The 17,689-nt window shown below is 38.3% G+C and overlaps 1 protein-coding gene across 6 annotated transcripts in view; it reads left to right on the forward strand.

Moving 5' to 3' along the window:
• Window positions 1-17,689, forward strand: part of ANO5 (anoctamin 5) — a 72,318-nt gene that overhangs the window by 37,452 nt on the left and 17,177 nt on the right. For all 6 annotated transcript variants that reach the window (XM_053673125.1, XM_053673126.1, XM_053673124.1 and 3 more), the window contains 9 exons: window positions 1,402-1,517; window positions 5,859-5,993; window positions 6,364-6,469; window positions 6,559-6,619; window positions 9,869-10,020; window positions 11,981-12,055; window positions 13,573-13,795; window positions 15,827-15,996; window positions 16,663-16,760. In XM_053673125.1, the coding sequence (XP_053529100.1) occupies window positions 1,402-1,517; window positions 5,859-5,993; window positions 6,364-6,469; window positions 6,559-6,619; window positions 9,869-10,020; window positions 11,981-12,055; window positions 13,573-13,795; window positions 15,827-15,996; window positions 16,663-16,760 (1,136 nt within the window). The remainder of the gene's footprint in view (window positions 1-1,401; window positions 1,518-5,858; window positions 5,994-6,363; window positions 6,470-6,558; window positions 6,620-9,868; window positions 10,021-11,980; window positions 12,056-13,572; window positions 13,796-15,826; window positions 15,997-16,662; window positions 16,761-17,689) is intronic.

Consider the following 17,689-nt stretch of genomic DNA (forward strand, 5'->3'; position numbering starts at 1 on the left):
AGCTGAACTCTCTCTTTTCCAGGATGTTAACCTTTGTGCCAGCTTTCCTCTGCCAGTGTCTATTCAACGGTGTGGTGACTGACTAGTCCGTTCCACACTGGGTAGTTGGTTGTCTTTGACATGTTTCCTATAAGGGCACCGTAGAATTTTCCAAAGTGAATAGCAGTTTTCAAGAGGAGTATCAGTTCAGGTGAAAGCATCCTCCCTACCCCTCCAGTCCCCACTCTTTCCTCATCCCCCATATTTTTTCCTCTGGGGCAAAAGAATTTCTAAAACATGGATTCTAAAAAATGTCATGGGCTTAAAGGAGAGATCTCTGTGGTGTGAATAAACATTGGCAATACATTCTTTGTCAATCTTTTCGTAGATGAGCTCATTCAGTTTTTGAACAGTTTGAGGATTGTTTGTTTTTTGGACATTAATTCTCATTTTCCTATTACCAGGCCATAAAGCCAAACTAGAAAGACCAAATATCCTCAGTTACCAGAAATTTTAACCCATACATGAAGCGTTCCAGTAGAATCCTTCATGCTTATTAGAAAGTCAGTGTTACTGAGAGCTTTAATCTAGTGTTGATTTTACTTTTTTTCTTTCTTTTCCTCTGAATTCAAGTTTAGTTACTGGATTTTCACCAACGTACTTTAAAGAATCATTATTCCTGATATATAAATAGGTGGCATTTCTTTTTTCTATTTCAATTCTCAAGATTCAGAGGGTTAGCTACAGGAGAAGAAAACTGTTGGAATCTGGAAGATTCAAATCTTACACCTTATGACAGGGATTTTCACACGTGCTTCATTTCGCACTGGATATGGATTTAGTGTTGTCTTCAGTCATTCACCTGTCTAGGCGAACAGCTGGAAAAAATATATCGAGCAGCGGTGTGCAGTCAGTGCTCTGCTGGGCTCTGAAGAAGTGGAAACAACAGCATCTAACAGTGGGGAAAGGACCTGTGTACGAAACAGTACTGAGGCTTCTAAGCGCTGAAGTTCTCGTGTATATTTTAAGCTCTTTGAGACATGCATGTCAGTGAAGATAGGTTCCCTAGGGGAGATTCCTGTCATAGCAGCAGGACTTTGGGTCCTGGGGCTTATGCTTCAGTCTCTACAATAACAATGTTGGGTTATTTCTGAAATCTCAGCCACTTACCTAGTTTTATAAATTCCTGGGCTGTGAATATTAAAATAATTGGGTGTAAGAAGTCAAAAATAAATCATTATTACTATGGTTTATTATGGATTTCAATAAATAATTTCACATCAGTGGAATACGAACGTCCAAGCCTAAGAGTGAAAGAGAACGTTTGCCCCATTCGCTAACCTCATAAAAGCAGTGTTGGTTTACTTTGCACTCCAGTCTTTTGCTGTGTCACTCATGTACTTTCTCCTTGAATATCCGCAGGGTCAATATTGGAAGCCATCAGAACCTCCTAATCCTGTCAATGAAAGGTACATCCTTTTCCAGAACTGGGCTCGATTTTCCTATTTTTACAAGGAGCAACCTTTAGATTTGATTAGGTAAGTTTCTTAGGTAGGGTCCTACCAATGATTAAAGTTTGACGTGATTTGTATTTACAATGGCATCATATTCTACTTTTTTCATTTAATCTTTATTGTATTTGTTTTCATTACCGTTTAGTCTTTTTATACTCCCCTTTTGCTGTCCATCACCACACTGTTGTCCATGTCCATGAGTCATTTTCCTTTTTGCTCAACCCCTCCATCCCCTAACCTCCCCCTCCACCCCACCTCATGGCTGTCACCTGTCCTCCATCTAATGAGTCTGTAACTGTTTTGCTTGTTAGTTCAGTTTGTTCATTAAATTCTACATGTGAGTGAAACATATGGTATTAGTCTTTCCCTGACTGGCTCATTTCACTTAGCACGGTGTTCTCCATTTTCTTTACAACTGTTCTTAGCCTCTACATTTTATGCCTTCCTAGTTTTGTATCTACACTATCATTTAGTCATTAACTTGTGAACACAGTGCTGTTCAGAATGCTCTTAACCACCTTGCACAAATAGCTCAGTGGTTCAGAGGTTGGGCTTCAGTCCTGTGGTAGGCTGGGTTCAAATCCAAGTTCTTCCTCCTAGAAGCTCTCTACACTTGTTCAAGTTACTTATATGAGGCTCAGCTGTAAAGTGGGAATAGAAATAACACTTATGGGATTATTTGATTATTAAATGAGATGCACATTTTTGGCATAGGAGCTAGCATGTACTGCTTAATACATAATAATACTTTTGTTTTCTTCTCAGTCCAGGAATTTAGAAGATAGCAGAAAGGCTGTGTATGAGTGTGCATGTGTGTGTATATTGATCTCAGAAGTGTGGAGACAATTGTTCTGTAACCTTAATTATTTTTTTTTCTTATCTTTGGTCTCAGGGCATTGACAGTCTCAATATCTGAGCCTATCTGAGTTCCATGCCATCAGACAATTTCTTAGACAGTTTTATTAGCTAAGTAAGAAGACTGGCTGTAGGCTTCTGCTTTGAACCATTATGATACCACATACAGGTCGTTCGGAGACTCCTGCTATGATTTCAGTAAAGTGACAATCGATTAGAACAATTCACTTGGTGATTTATATGGTTGCACAGCATCACAGCATCCTTTGTAGGAGACTGATTTTGATGCATAAATGCAAATCATTTGAAATGTTATCTCAACAGTTTTGTTGAAGGCAAGTAAGGAGAAACTTTTAAGAATAAAAGGCAGCTGGGTATATAACCTGATGCTTTCTCTAAATCATCTTGTGAACTCTTTGTTGAATGGATGTTTTAATTATTTTGAATAGGGATCATTTAATTTTCTTAACTATAGGATAACATATTTATCAAAAAGTTTAGCTAATTGCCCCGGCTGGTATGGCTCAGTGGCTTGAGTGTCATCTTGTGAACCACAGTGCCATCAGTTCGATTCCCACGCAGGGCACATTCCTGGGTTGCAGGCCAGGTCCCCAGTGTAGGCAAATGAGAGGTAACCACACATTCATGTTTCTCTCCCTCTCTCCTTCCCTTCCTCTCTGTCTAAAATTAAATAAATAAAAATCTTTTTTTAAGTGTAACTAACAATGAGGTATGCAAAGTTTTAAGTTAAATTTCACTTCAGTTGAACTCTGCAGAGGTAACTACTGCTGATTTGGTAATATCCATTCAGTCTTATTTTTATGTGCATGTATAATAAAGTACACCCATTTTTTTCATCTAGAGCAATGATATCATTATTTGCTTTTTGTCGAGATTTTATTTTTTTTGCTAAATAATATAGTATTGGTACCCACCCCTGTGAATAGACACTGATGTACTTCATGCTTTTTAGCGTGCCATATTAAACATTTGGCATAATTAATTGATCTATTTTTCTACTGAAAACCATGAGGCTGTCTCAAATTTTTTACTGTAAGATCAAGGCTGCTAAGAACATCTCCAGACATTGTTTCTTTGGAGAATATTTTCATAGTATATTTTCAAAGAAGTGAAGCTGTGAGAATGAAGGTTTTCACGTTATACGTTGTTCAAAATATATTGAGACTATTTAGTCGTCTAACATTTTAGAACTGTCTGCAGGTGTTGCAGCTGTAAGTGTTCTCCTAAGGTTCGTGTTCACAACCCTTGATACACATAAACACATACATCTCAGGTCGTTGCAGGTGTGTCAGTAATATTTTACCAACTTGCTAATTTTACAACATAGTTTAGATGTTTCATCAGATGACAGTGTCAAGCTTAAATCTAACGACTTTTTAAGGTTTTCTTTATCCTAGTAACTTGTTATTTATAGCAAGTTTATACTCCTTTTCTGTTTCAATAGTGCAATAACATTTAAATAAATGTAAGTTTTTAACAAAATTTATTTTAAAAATTGATAATATAAAGTTTTAAACTAAGGAACTATAAAGGCAAAAAGAAAACACTGTTATCACAGAGGCAGCTTTTGCAGAAAATAGCTACTATCTCTATGGTTTATTTTCGAGGGTCATCGTCCCTTATTTTTAGGAAGAGATAATGAAGTATTTAGGGATAAAGGACCATGATGTGTTCAACCAATGTATTTTCAAATGGTTGAGAAAAAGGTATATATATCTTAAAAGAAATATACATATTTATTTATATAAAGAAATACACATATGAAGAGAAAGTGCAAACAGAACAGTACTTTTGCAGTGAAATAGAGGGTGTGTGGATATTATTTGAATTATTCTTATAACATTTTTATGTACTTAAAAGTATTTCCAAATAAGACCTTTATGGAAGAAGAGTCCAGAAACAGATCCAAAAGGTGCCTGGTTATTGTTTGGGGAAAGCAGACTCTTTTTAAAAAAATGCTATGACAAATGGAAATCTATATGAAAAACATGAATTTTTATCTTTTGCTATACAAAAATTTAAACTAATGTGAAATGGATCAGAGAACCAAGTATAAGGGCTAAAACTATAAAAGAAGAATACATAGAACAAAAATATATGTGACCTGGAGTTAGGTATCGACTTTTCAAATAAGACACAAAAAGCACAATTTAAGGAATGGATGCATTTGATTTCATTGAAATTAAACGTGTATACTTTAAAAGACACTGTTATAAAGATAAAAAGATGAACCACAGACTGAAGAACATAGTTGCAACATACATATCAATAAAGGACTCTTATCTAAAATATTTAAGGAATTCTTACAACTCAATGATAAGACAAAATGAATGAAAGATGCAAGCAGTAAAATGTCTGTTTAATTAGAAGTAATTAGAAATTTTGAAAACTGAAGAAAGGTTAAATAAAATTAATATTGAATATGAAAAACATTTTTACATCTTATTGTGAAATTAAGCTTATTCCCTTCATGTTCAGAGCTGCTTTTTTGAAATTACAATTTAGTATTGTGTGCTGTAATAAATTTATATATAGCTTGCTATTAGGAAACTGAAAAGAATTTATGGTGAGCTGTTCTACATTCTCTGGTTTCCCAAGGGATTCCTTAAGGGGTACTGGGAGTAAACAGCTTAAGACTTGAACTATTATGCCAATTAATGATGTTACTTTTTACCTTTTTGTAAGCAAGAGTTGAACCGTGGATTTTGTGGAACTTTTACTAAGCAGTCACTTTTTAAAATACTTTATTTATTTATTTTTAGAGAGAGGGGAATGGAGGGAGAAAGAGAGGGAGAGAAACATCAGTATGTGGTTGCCTTTCACATGCCTCCAACTGGGGGGACCTGGCCCACAACCCAGGCACGTGCCCTGACTGGGAATCGAACTGGCAGCCCTTTTATTTGCAGGCTGGCACTCAATCTACTGATCCACACCAGCCAGGGCAGCAGTCACTTTTAAAATTCCTTGGGGTGCTACCTACCTCACAGTTCCAGAAGTATTATCAGAGACCCAGACTTGGAGGGAGGTGGAACTTGATACGTACAAGCACTCTTGTCTAGTGTGGTCAGAGTACCTTCTTCAGTTTCAGAAACCGGAGTAAAGCATAAGTCTGTGCAGATTGTGTGGGTAGTTTGATTTGTTAAATTAATTGCTAGAAGTCACACTGCAGAATGTTTTCCAGTTTATTTTAAACATGTAAACTATTGAAATTTAGAAAAAATTTAAATCACTCTTATTTCAAAATTAGAAGTTAACTTTCACTCAGCTGGCTTCCTACTTAGGCATGTTATCTCTTTACTCTCATAAGCATCACCTACATGTTAGGGTGTGGAAATTAAAGTGTAGAGGGTTTAGTCACGTTACCAAAATTACACGTCCAGAAAGCAGTGGAGCCAAAATTAGAACACGGGTGTGTCTGAATGCAAAACAAGGCGGTCTGGACTGGATCAGTTTTCCAGCCTCTGATTCTATCTTTATTCTCTTTCATAGGAATTATTATGGAGAAAAAATTGGCATGTATTTTGTCTTTCTCGGATTTTACACAGAAATGCTATTCCTTGCAGCTGTAGTTGGCTTGGCTTGTTTTGTTTATGGCTTATTGTCGATGCACAGCACCACAAGCAGGTAAGTGCCGCCGAGTTGCTCAGCTAGAGAACGTGTCTCCATCTCATGCTGCTTGTAACTGGTGTTGTTATTTGTCATGACATTCATTTCAGAATGTTTCTTTATGGCAGCCCAGATAATTGATATTTCTGAAAAAGAAATATCAAAAAAGCAGCTGCCCCTCACCTGGTGCTTTATGGGAAATCTGTTTTTAATGATTAGTTCCAAAAATTCGGTTCCTCAAAGCATGACTTGACCTAGCCCAGAAATTGCTGCTGCGTTCCCCCTTCTGCCATGAGTGAAGCTGTATGAACGGTTCTGATAAGAACAGCTTTGTGCTCTCACCCAGACACACATTGCTTTGAAAGTCACTTTGCTGTTCCCTCTGCAGCTCGGAGATCTGTGACCCCAAGATAGGAGGCCAGATTATCATGTGCCCACTCTGTGATTCAACATGTGATTATTGGAGACTAAATTCCACGTGTTTGGCTTCAAAGGTGTGTATGTGTTTGGGATTTCTTGGAATTTCTCTCCTTTTACATTGCATTCCTATCTACTCTTCGTGATGTTCTTTTTGTTTTTACAGGTCTCCCATTTGTTCGATAATGAGTCAACAGTGTTCTTTGCAATATTCATGGGAATTTGGGGTGAGTATATAGTGACATAAAAAACGACTTTCTCCGCGTTCCAGGTTATATGGCCCATCTGTGTGCCAGCAGCGGTGACTCTGGATCCTTGTGGCTGGCGTAGCATCAGCACACTGCCGGAGTCCACATCAGTGGTCCTCAGTTCTCGGTCCACAAAATGTCTCTGTGAATCATCTGCGCATTTCTCTAAGAGAAAACCTAATTTCTGAAATTGCATGAGTATTTGGCTCACACTGTCTCCCAGCTGTGGTAAAATGCAGGGTCAATAAGTGGTTAATTCAGGACAGAGTAACAAAATTTGGGGGACTAGAGGATATTGAGTCACGGATACAAAGTAGAATAAGAATAAAAAAGTTGCAGAAGGTTAGTAAGTTGGTGTAGAGGCTACGTTTCCTGTGGCTGACTCTAGCGCCAGCTTCCAGTTCCTTTTGATAAAAATGTTTCACATTAAGTGGAAGGGCCCTTAATTTTGGGAATGTTCCAGAATCTCACCTTTTTTATTTCACATGGGAAGTAGAAGTGTTATGAAATTGCTCCGCCATCAAAGAGGAAGATACTTTCTCTAAGAGTAACTCAGGGAGAGGAGGCCTACAGACTTCTAAAACCTGTCCCAAAATTCAGGAAAAAAAGTAGTTTTTTTTTCTTACAGTTAAAAAAGAATCTTTAGCAAACACAAATATGTGCATTTAAAAACTGGGCAAAACACAAGGGTAGCTCGATCCAGGCAAAGAGACAACAAAATCTGTTGGGGTGTGTGTGAGGCAGAGGGATGTCAGGGCTTCCATCGCTTCTGCCTGGCTGCTGTGGTCCAACGAGAGCGGCCACTGGGGACACCGACTGTGGGAGGGTGGGGGTTGGGGTTTGGGTGCACCAGGGGAACAAAGGCGGGACAACTCTAATTGGACAACAATAAATTTAAAAAAAGAGAAAGCAGCCCAGATTCAAAGAGAACAGTGGATAGAGAAATCTTACTAGCGATTTCCCAGCAGCCCTAACTTTGGTAAGTTGATGTGTGGACTCTCTTCGTGATGTGGCAGCCGTATCCTGCCTCAGTCATTAAGTGGAGTCAGGAGTGACTGACAGGCACGCACATTAAACTACAGGCAGTAGTTTCCATTTGTTTCCACTGGCGGAGACCATTCCCCAGCACCGTCCCTCACAAGCAGAGGAGCAGCCGCTGGAACTCCCTGCAACACTAGAGTTTTGCAGACATGCTGCCCTCAGCTGGTTCTTTCAGAAAAGTTGATTGTAGCAGTGAGTTGGTATAGTTTTGGTTTTTGAAGAATTTGGCCAAATTCTATGAACACAGAACTTCCAGGATGTTTGTTTTAGTACAAAGACAACTAACAGTGAGGCTGAATCAAAGGATGAGTCGGCAACGCAGGCGGTAACAACACTTGTCCAAGGGATTAAGACCTGGAAATAATGTACGCTGTGCTTTGTACCAAAGGGTAAAAGTGCTTTTTTTAAAAAAAATTGCCTGTTTATAATGAAAATACATACCCATCTTAGGAAGTTCAAGCAGAACATTGAAACAGGAAAAAATGTTAAAATTACCAGAAATAGAATTATTATTTCGGCCATGATTTTTAGAACCTTTTACTCTCTCTGTGTTGGCTTGTGTGTTCATATAACTTTCCATAAATAGTATTCCATTATATATAATTTAAGCCACTTCCTTATAAAACAAACAATGAACAATGGGACTCCTTTTGTAGTAATGAATATGTGTATGTTTGATGTGTATGTGTATATATTTATGAATGAATAGAATTGCCTTGAATTGCCTTGTATTATCACCCTTTATCTACCCAGTTCTTTATTGTTAGATACTTAGGTCACCTCCACTCACTCTACCCAGTTTTATCGAGGTATAATTGTCATATAATATTTTATTAAAGTGTAAATATAATTATTTTATCATATGTATATATTGTGAAATGATTACTACAATGAGTTTAGTTATCATTACCTCACATAGTTACAATTTTTTCTTGTGATGAGAACATTTCAGATCCACTCTTAATAACTGTCAAATACACAACACAGTGTTTTTAACCATAGCCCCCGTGCTGTACATTACAGCCCCGAACTTACTGATTTTACAAGTGGACACGCCCTACCCCACCTCACCCCCGTCGACCACAGCACTGTCCTCTGTTTCTGTTTCTGTGAGTTTCCTTTTTTAAGATTCCACGTGTGAGACTGTACAGCGTTTATCTGGCTCTGTACAACTTATCTCACTTAGCACAATACCCTCCGAGTCCATGCACGTTGTCACAGATGGCACGACTTTCCTTTTTTGATGGCTGAGTAGTATTCCATGGTGTGTATAAACCACCTTTTCTTTATCCATTCATCTATGGATGGACACTCAGGTTGTTTTCCTGGCTTGACTATTGTAAATAATGTCACAAACAAAGAATATATATTTTAGAGAGACTGTTCTGTGGAATGGCTCATATGTTTTTCGTAAATTTTGCTAAGGTATAATGCTCACATGGTTTTCACTAAAAGAATGATTTCAGTAAAAGACTGATTTTGCAGACAAAATCTAGGTGTTAGTAAAAAGTTAAGTTTAAATATCCCTTCAAATTATCTTAATGAAGAGAGAGAGTAATAAGCCTGATTTTTTTCCTTGCATGGCTGCTATCTGAGAAATTAACTCAGAATTTTATATTAGTTATTTCAATATTATTACATAGTTATGCCAATATTAATGATTTTATAATTTTGTCCTCAACCTAATGACAGAAGAACCATTATGTAACCAAATTGATATTGGCCAGATGGCTCAGTTGATTGGAGAGTCGTCCCGTACACCAGACATTTGCAGGTTGATTCCTGGTCAGGGCACATACCTAGCTTGCGGGTTTGGTCCCCAGTTGGGGCACGTATGGGAGGCAGCTGATGGATCTTTTTTCACATCCATGTTTCTCTCTCTCTTTAAAATCAATGAACATACCTTCAGGTGAGGATTTTAAAAATTACCTAAAAATAGGGGAAACTTACTTGATTTGGGTCAGTGAACACTCAATGAGATATTCAAATGATGATCGTACACCTGAACAGAATTATTACAGAATTGTAGACCTGAACCCTATATAATTTTATTAACCAATGCTACCCAATAAGTTCAGTAAAAATAAATATACAAATAAAACTAGAGGAGAACCAAGTTAGTTTCTTATTCACTTTATTTCACCATCTCTTGATTGTATTTATTTCTATCTATTTATGTCTCTATAGTCACACTGTTTTTGGAGTTTTGGAAACAGCGTCAAGCCAGACTGGAATATGAGTGGGACCTGGTGGACTTTGAAGAGGAACAGCAGCAACTTCAGTTGAGGCCTGAATTTGAAGCTATGTGTAAACACAAGAAAATGAACCCGGTGACCAAGGTAGATTAGAACACTGTAGCGGGCAGCGTGTCTATGCTGCCGCGGGTTGTCTCTCAAACGATGATGAGCCTTTTAATTTGCCTTTAAAATATTCTCTCATGTAAAAATCCTATAAATGTCTTTACTTACTTTTATGATATATTTCAACCACATACAAAGTAGGCAGAAGACTATAATGGACCTCAGGGTGGACCCGTGGCCCAGCTTCAGTTAATCTTAACTCATGGGCAGTCTTCGTTTATTTATACAGAGACTCCTCCCTGGCACTTGGTTGTTCTGAAATAACCCCAAGGCTGTGGGCTTTAAAAATATAGTATGTAAATATGTAGACATGAAACGAAAGTTAATGTGCAAAATTAAATTAGTATTATATTAAGATACTGGGTTTACAAATGTTTGTTTTATTAGATCAAATTTTATTCCACTTGTCCCTTTTTAATTGATTATAATGGGAAGATCACTTAACTGCCATCTGGGGTAAAAGTCTCTATTTTGGAATCTTTAACTGGCAAACCAGCCATATGTTGACTGAGTAATTGGACTTCTCGGTACCTCAGTGTTTTTCATGTGAAAGCGGAAGGTAAACTTTGCCATCAAACACCAGACTCTTGATTGTATATTCTTAGAGCTCCTACATTTCCATAATCTGTAATCACTGTGTTAATGGATGCTATTAAAAGGAGACTAGAATATGTCTGTAATGCAGCCTCTTCAGTAGAATTTCCTACTCGTTCAGGGCACTGTTCTTGCAGTGTAGAACTCAAAATTCTTTACCCAGTTCAGGCATTCATTCAACATTTACTAAATTGCACTGAAACATTAAAAAATTGAGTAAATGTGTAAAGGGGGAAAAACAACTGAGAAAATACATTAGCAACTTGGGGGAAATTAACATTTTGAAATTATGAAATTGTTTAAAAGAGGTGTTGTCATACTAATGACATTATGTGTATCTATTCATATTTCATGGGATAAAAAAATAAAAGCAGGCCTCTTGTCTTTGCCAAAAATAATTGAAATGAAAACCACATGTACTGAATGATTACTTTTGAAACTAGCTGATGACACAGTAGGTATTGATTCACTGTGAATCATCCACTTAGCTGTAATGCTTTTGAAATCAAGACTTGAGTTTTTTTACTTATTTGCAGTGCTTCATTAGTGGTTAAAAACAACCAAAGCTTTCACATTTGAGCTCGTATTAGGGACACACCCATCCATATGTGGACATCCACACATGTTCTCATACCACGTGTGCATACACACATTCTATACACACGTCCACATGGACATAATCACATACATGCGCATGTCCCCGGTTCGATAGAGCCCTAGGACAGCTGGCTCCACCTGTTGACTTGTGTGTCCACTATCTGCCCTGACAATTCACAAGATGTAAAGCCTTGTATTTTAGATACAATTATATGATTTAGATTTATGCTCATAGGTATTTTTTACAGTATGTCAGCTGGTATAATAACTATCTTCCATTAATGACTTAAAAAGCATAAAAATGGAAAAGCCTGGGCCCCTGACCTGTGTGGAAGAACACAATCCCATCAGTATAAGAAGGTATCCTGTTTCATATCACGCAGAGCAGTTACAGAGCAACACAATTCAACTCAGTTCAATTGAGTTAGAGTGAAATTGTAACATCATTAAAGCATATCTACTTAAGCAGCTGCCCTCCTGTCTCTGAGACCTAAATACCACTCTACTTTAGCATTCAAGAAATAGCGTGTACCTGGGATGTCTCATATCATGTGTAAAATATCTCACCTGAGAGCCCTGAAGCTTTCTACCTAAAGGGAACGAACCTGCTAGAAGGTAGCTTTCCACGAGCTGCAGTGGACTCCGGGAGGTTTCTACTTTAAGTGGGCTTCATGATTTTGACTACTGCTTGAAGTCCCAACTTTGAGAGTAGATTTTGAAATTTGCTTTAATTTCTTCAAAACTATAGGAGTTGGAACCTTACATGCCTCTGTACAATCGGATTCCGTGGTACTTTTTGTCAGGAGCCACAGTGACGTTATGGGTGAGCATTTTCAAAAAACTTATCCCTTGGATCTGCAGCCACGGGAGCATTATCCCAACAGTCTTACCCCGAACGACTTGTGAGCCCCTTCCTTCCTCCCCCCCCTCTTTTTATCTTGAGTAGAACTCTTAGATAAAATAAACTGTAATTCCCATAATGGACCACAATTGAACCTTGGAAAGACAGCTGGGGTGAGAGGGAGGCGCTTTGTCTTAGAGCCCGTCTCTCTCCCGCTCCCAGCTCTTCCTGGACTAGGGGACAGCTCGAAACCAGACCAGCCTAAACAATTTCATTGCACATTCTTTGGTTACTTTTTAAAAACAATTTATTTATCTTTATCACCATTTAAAATATCTGCACAAAGAGAAAAAACCCTCATGCCATTAAACTTTCATTATCTTGCTGAGGTGGATAGACAGAAAGTGTCTACTTGAAGCATTTAATTATCATACCCCATATGAGGGAGGCAAGTTTTCTCTGTGCCTTTTAGCTGATAGATTCCTTGATCGCCACAATCTGTTTCCTGCCCTCTCTCCAAACATGTGCCTCTTACAGTTGGACTTTAATTTTAGGAAAAGAAGTATGTTAACCTCTGAGAGTTTAACAGGTTGAAGTATAAAAAATCAACAATTATAGACGATAGCTTAGCCTTGCCAGTCTGTGTTGTCCTGTAATTTCTTATTTTAACATTACTTGTTAAATGTATTGATTTTACTATTGTAAATATACATTTTCTTAAATGATATAAAAATTATTAAGAAAAGAGGATAGAATAAATGGTGTAACAATCAGTTTCTCCTTGAGAAGTATTCTGGAGTGTGGTCCCAGAAAGTTTTTCTATCTTTTACTTCGAGTATTTATTCTATTTGATTCAGTTCCTCAACTTTCAGAGTAAAATTCTCTAGGCATTGATATAAAGCTGTCCCTAAATTTTTGGGGTTTTGCCTATGCGAAATATATAAAACTTATACCAAATCTATACAAATATCTAAACTATCAGGCCACTAAATGGCAATATTCTAAGGAGAAATACAATCTTTAAATGTATTTTTCTTGGGAAAGTAAGTCATCTTTATACACTACATGTTTAACTACAATCAGGAGAGGTTGCCAAACATTTTTTAATAAAGCGGCCATGTGTATTTTAGGCATTGTGGGCCACCAACAGTCTCTGGCACACAATTGTCTTGATTTTTCTTCACAACCTTGAAAAATGTAAAACACATTTGTAACTCCAAGGCCATGCCAAAACTGGTAAGACCACAGGCAGGATTTGGCCTCCTCACTAGTTTTTTTTAACTCTTGTGAGAGCACAGGCCATGGATGCTCTTCTAGTTCAGACCTACCCAGACGCTTCATGTACCTTGTCTCTAACTTAGGCCTTACCAGTGTTCATCTGGTTTCTTTTCCATGTCAGATCTGCTAAGCGTACTAGAAGAGAACAGTATGTTTCAGAAGTGCACGCAGGGCAGGGCTGCAGGGACCAGAGTGACCAGGCCTGTCTTTCTCTTCCACAGATGTCTCTTGTCATTGCGTGCATGGTAGCTGTGATTGTGTACCGCCTGTCGGTCTTCGCTACCTTCTCTAGCTTCATGGAGAGTGACGCATCCTTAAAACATGTCAAAAGTTTCCTCACTCCTCAGATAACCACATCACTCACTGGATCCTGCCTGAACTTTATTGTCATCTTGATCTTAAATTTCTTTTATGAAAAGATATCTGCCTGGATTACAAAAATGGGTAAGCTGCCTAGTTATTAGTACGACTCTGAAACAAGGTTCCTACCGGTGCTCACAGCCATTTTTGGATCATAACCAGGGAGTTGATTTTTTAAAGGTACATCTATGGGCAATTTTGCTCTCTAGGTAGACCCAATAGCCTGGTACTTCAGAACCCCCTCACAACTACATTCAGGCCAATACAGTGAAAGCAGGAGGAAGAGCTAAAAAGAAGAATAAAGATTCTATAGATCTTTTTGAGTATTCTTATCTTAATCATCCCTTGATGGGATTAGTTGAATCCTAAATAAAATTCTTACTTTTTTCAAGCACAGATAATTTTTATTTCATGTGTGTGGTGTTTAGAAGGTATTTGGTTTTGAAAACCATCATGAGAAAAATAGATCAGCTCCTTAATAAATGTAAAATTTAGTGCCTCTCTGTCCAGTTGCAATGTCTTTGACTCTAGATTCATTTCTTTTTTTTAAGATTTTATTTATTTATTTTTAGGGAGAGGGGAAAGGAAGGAGAAAGAGAGGGAAACATCCATGTGTGCTTGCCTCTCACGTGGCTCCCACTGGGGACCTGGCCTGCAACCCAGACCTGTGCCCTGACTGGGAGATTCATATTTTTTAAGATAATAAAAGGTGTACTAAAGTCATGAAGGAGGGTAAAGAGGTCACAGGTGGAGTGGGAGGATGAACCCGGGAGAGTAGCACAGAGCAGAGTCACTTCAAGTCTTGCTCCAGCAAGTTGGAAATAGATCAGAGACTCTGCTCAAGGCCCCAGCTCCTTCTGAGAGTGCTCTCTCTCCGGAGCCCCCCTCCGAATCTGCGCGCTGACATGCTCCCTGGGACCGGAAGAGCACGTTTTCCACCCAGCAGGGAGCATTCGGCAGCAACTTTCATTAACTATCATCCTCCAATTTGGAGTTCTTCTCTCAACTTTACTTCTCTTTTTCTGCTAGCAACAACAAAAACATCGTAGCAGAAAACACCCAAGGGCGAAGTACTTTAAAAATGGTAGCTTTCTTCGATGAAAAAATTACTTGTACGGTGGTACTTCTGTACTCATCGTTAATTGTTCCAGGACTCGTGATGAGTGCCAAGAGCGATGAGCACCGAGTACCAGACGATGAAGTGTTTTCTCTTGTGGGGTGGCATTGTGTCTCATACAAGTTCTAGCCAGTGTGACAAGTCTTGAGCAAGTGCCGAGTGCTGAAACAAGTTTTTCTTGTCAAAATGCAAGGAGTATAGGGTTTGATGCATTTGAAGCCGAGTACTGAAGTGTGCACTTTTGAGATTTTATAATAATGCAACTAAATTTCACTAAAATGGAGGTGTTACCCGTGTGTCTAGAATGATGTGTGTTAGTATTTGTGTCACTGAAACTGCTGTGGATTTGGTTGGATTGGAGGTGATCAGCACAGAAAGACATGCTCTTTTACTTTTGTGCATCGTGATGCTTTACTGTGGTGTGAAAAGTACCTAATGTCTTATCTTTGGAAGTCATTAAATGGTACATCATGATAAGGAGAAGGAAAATGTGGACTATTGTTACCACCATTCGTGGGACATGCCTTTAAAAATTTACATAACTGTGGAATTCAGGAGAGGAAAACAGTTTGGTTTGGAAGTTATCCTCTGCCCTCGATATGTTTACTTTGTTTAAACCTCATTGAAAATAGACGAGAGATCAGATATGTTTACAGAATGTCAGGTACTATGGGGTGTAGGGGTGAACATAGTGCTCTTTAGTCTGATAGGGGTGTGAATTCCATATTCTCACTGTGTGTCTCCAGGCAAGCACTTCGCCCTGTGATAATGCAGCTTCCTGGGCTTCTCCAGTAATTGGATTAACATGAAGTCTCCAGTGGAAAGGCTCGCGCAGATCCATAGTTAATTTAATATTGGTCTATTACAAGCAGAGTGGGAAACATGTCAACAGGCTCCCAGAATAACGTAACTAGATATCTGTTTGTCCCAGGGAGTAAAACATTTTAAGAAGAAACAGGAAAGTGCATTATTAAACCTGGGTGTTTTTTACTTACCAGAAATTCCTCGAACTTACCAGGAGTATGAAAGCAGTCTGACCTTGAAAATGTTCCTGTTCCAGTTTGTAAATTTTTACTCATCCTGCTTCTACGTGGCTTTCTTCAAAGGGAAGTTTGTGGGCTATCCTGGAAAGTATACGTATTTGTTTAATGTGTGGAGAAGTGAAGAGGTAAGAGCTCTCTTGAGAGGTGAGGTTTGTGGTCTCAGTAACTCGGTGTCAATACCTTCTTTGTGCCCAGCATAGACTCAGATTTATTCAAACTGCAAGACAAGTGCATAAGACACTGACTCTGTCCACAGAGAATACTGGTCTTAGAACCCTGTCATCCGAGAGACATTCCAGTTCCTTTTGGGCCGGAAGTCATTTTGTGCTTGTTATTCGTAGCAAACTAGGAGCCGTGAAATGGAATACATGAGTTGTGTGTTCCAGAAGGCTTCCAGCAAAGGAAGAACAATGACTTTCTCTAAGTATGGCAGAAAGGGCTCTACTGTGGGTAAAAGTCCAGATCAGTGGTTTCCAAACCTGGCTGTGCCTCCAAATCACATGGAGAAAATAACAACTTCCAGCTCTCACCCAGACACAAAGATGCAGAATTTTCTAAGAACGAGGTCTAGAAATCTCCCGTTAACACATTCCACAGCTGAATCTAATGTGTCTAGCCTGGCACTGGTCTGCGATCACACCTGGCCTGTTGAACGAACTACCCTGGATATCCCGTCAGTATCCATTTCAGCCCAAATCTGCAGACTGCTCTTCTGGTTGGGGATTTCCTTGGTGGCTCAAGTCCCATCTTCCATCATTCACTTCTTTCTTTCTCTTCTTGCTTCTGACTAGTGTGACCCTGGAGGCTGTCTAATAGAATTGACAACCCAGCTGACCATAATAATGACTGGGAAACAGATCTTCGGAAACATCAAAGAAGCCATTTACCCGTATGTATGAGTTAGAAGTTTTTGCTTGATTTAAGTAACCATGAGAGATTTCCTCTGGAAGAAGATAAAATTCTTTGGTTATCATGATGCCTTCATTAGCAGGTATTTAAATCAGTAAAAAAAAGAAAAAAACCTTCACATTTAATCAACAGTTGAATGCATTAAGGACGTACAGGCTTTTAAATAAGGTAAAGGTAATTGTCTCCCTGTCCCGGGAAGATTCTGCTGAGATATATAAATATTTTATCTTCTGTAGATTATTCTGCATGTTGCATATTATCAAGATAACAAAAATTAAACTCTAAAAGTTTCCATTTTTCATGGACACACTTAAGCACAAAAATTGGATATGGATGAAATACTGATACATGAAAGGTTTGCTCTCTGTTCAAAAAGCACAGCAATAATGAAGACATAAAAAGAGAAAAACAACATAACAGTTGATCTCAAATATAAGATGAGAATTCCCCTGAATTAAAAGACAAAGAATCAAAAAATAAAAAAATTTTAAAAAGTAAAAGACAAAGAATCATAAGCCTGCACTTGTGCAAGGCTCCTAGTTAGGAAATGATAGTGTTGAGTTTATTTAGCACATGCCATATAAAGTGTGTTAAAAGTGCTCTGTTTAAACAAGTGCCTGGCCAGTTTAACTGCAGTGTGCGTAAAAGTAGGTTTACAATTGTTTATATGGAAAAGAATACACTAATTAATAAATAATAATACACAATAAACTGATTTGCATACTCACAACTGTAACCCTACTTTTGCCCAGTCCAGTCTATTTTAAACCAGGGAATGTGTTCATTTTCTCTTGTTCATGAAAAAAGTTTCCCTCTCCTCGGCTCCCACCTGTGCCCCACAGGTTCATAGTGCCCCTGCGGTTCTAGCTCATGTACTAGTAAAGGAGAAACACAGACGTCCTTTAAAAT

The sequence above is a fragment of the Artibeus jamaicensis genome, unplaced genomic scaffold, assembly GCF_021234435.1.
Source record: "Artibeus jamaicensis isolate MK-2021 breed Jamaican fruit bat unplaced genomic scaffold, CSHL_Jam_final contig_797, whole genome shotgun sequence".
NCBI lineage: Eukaryota > Metazoa > Chordata > Mammalia > Chiroptera > Phyllostomidae > Artibeus > Artibeus jamaicensis.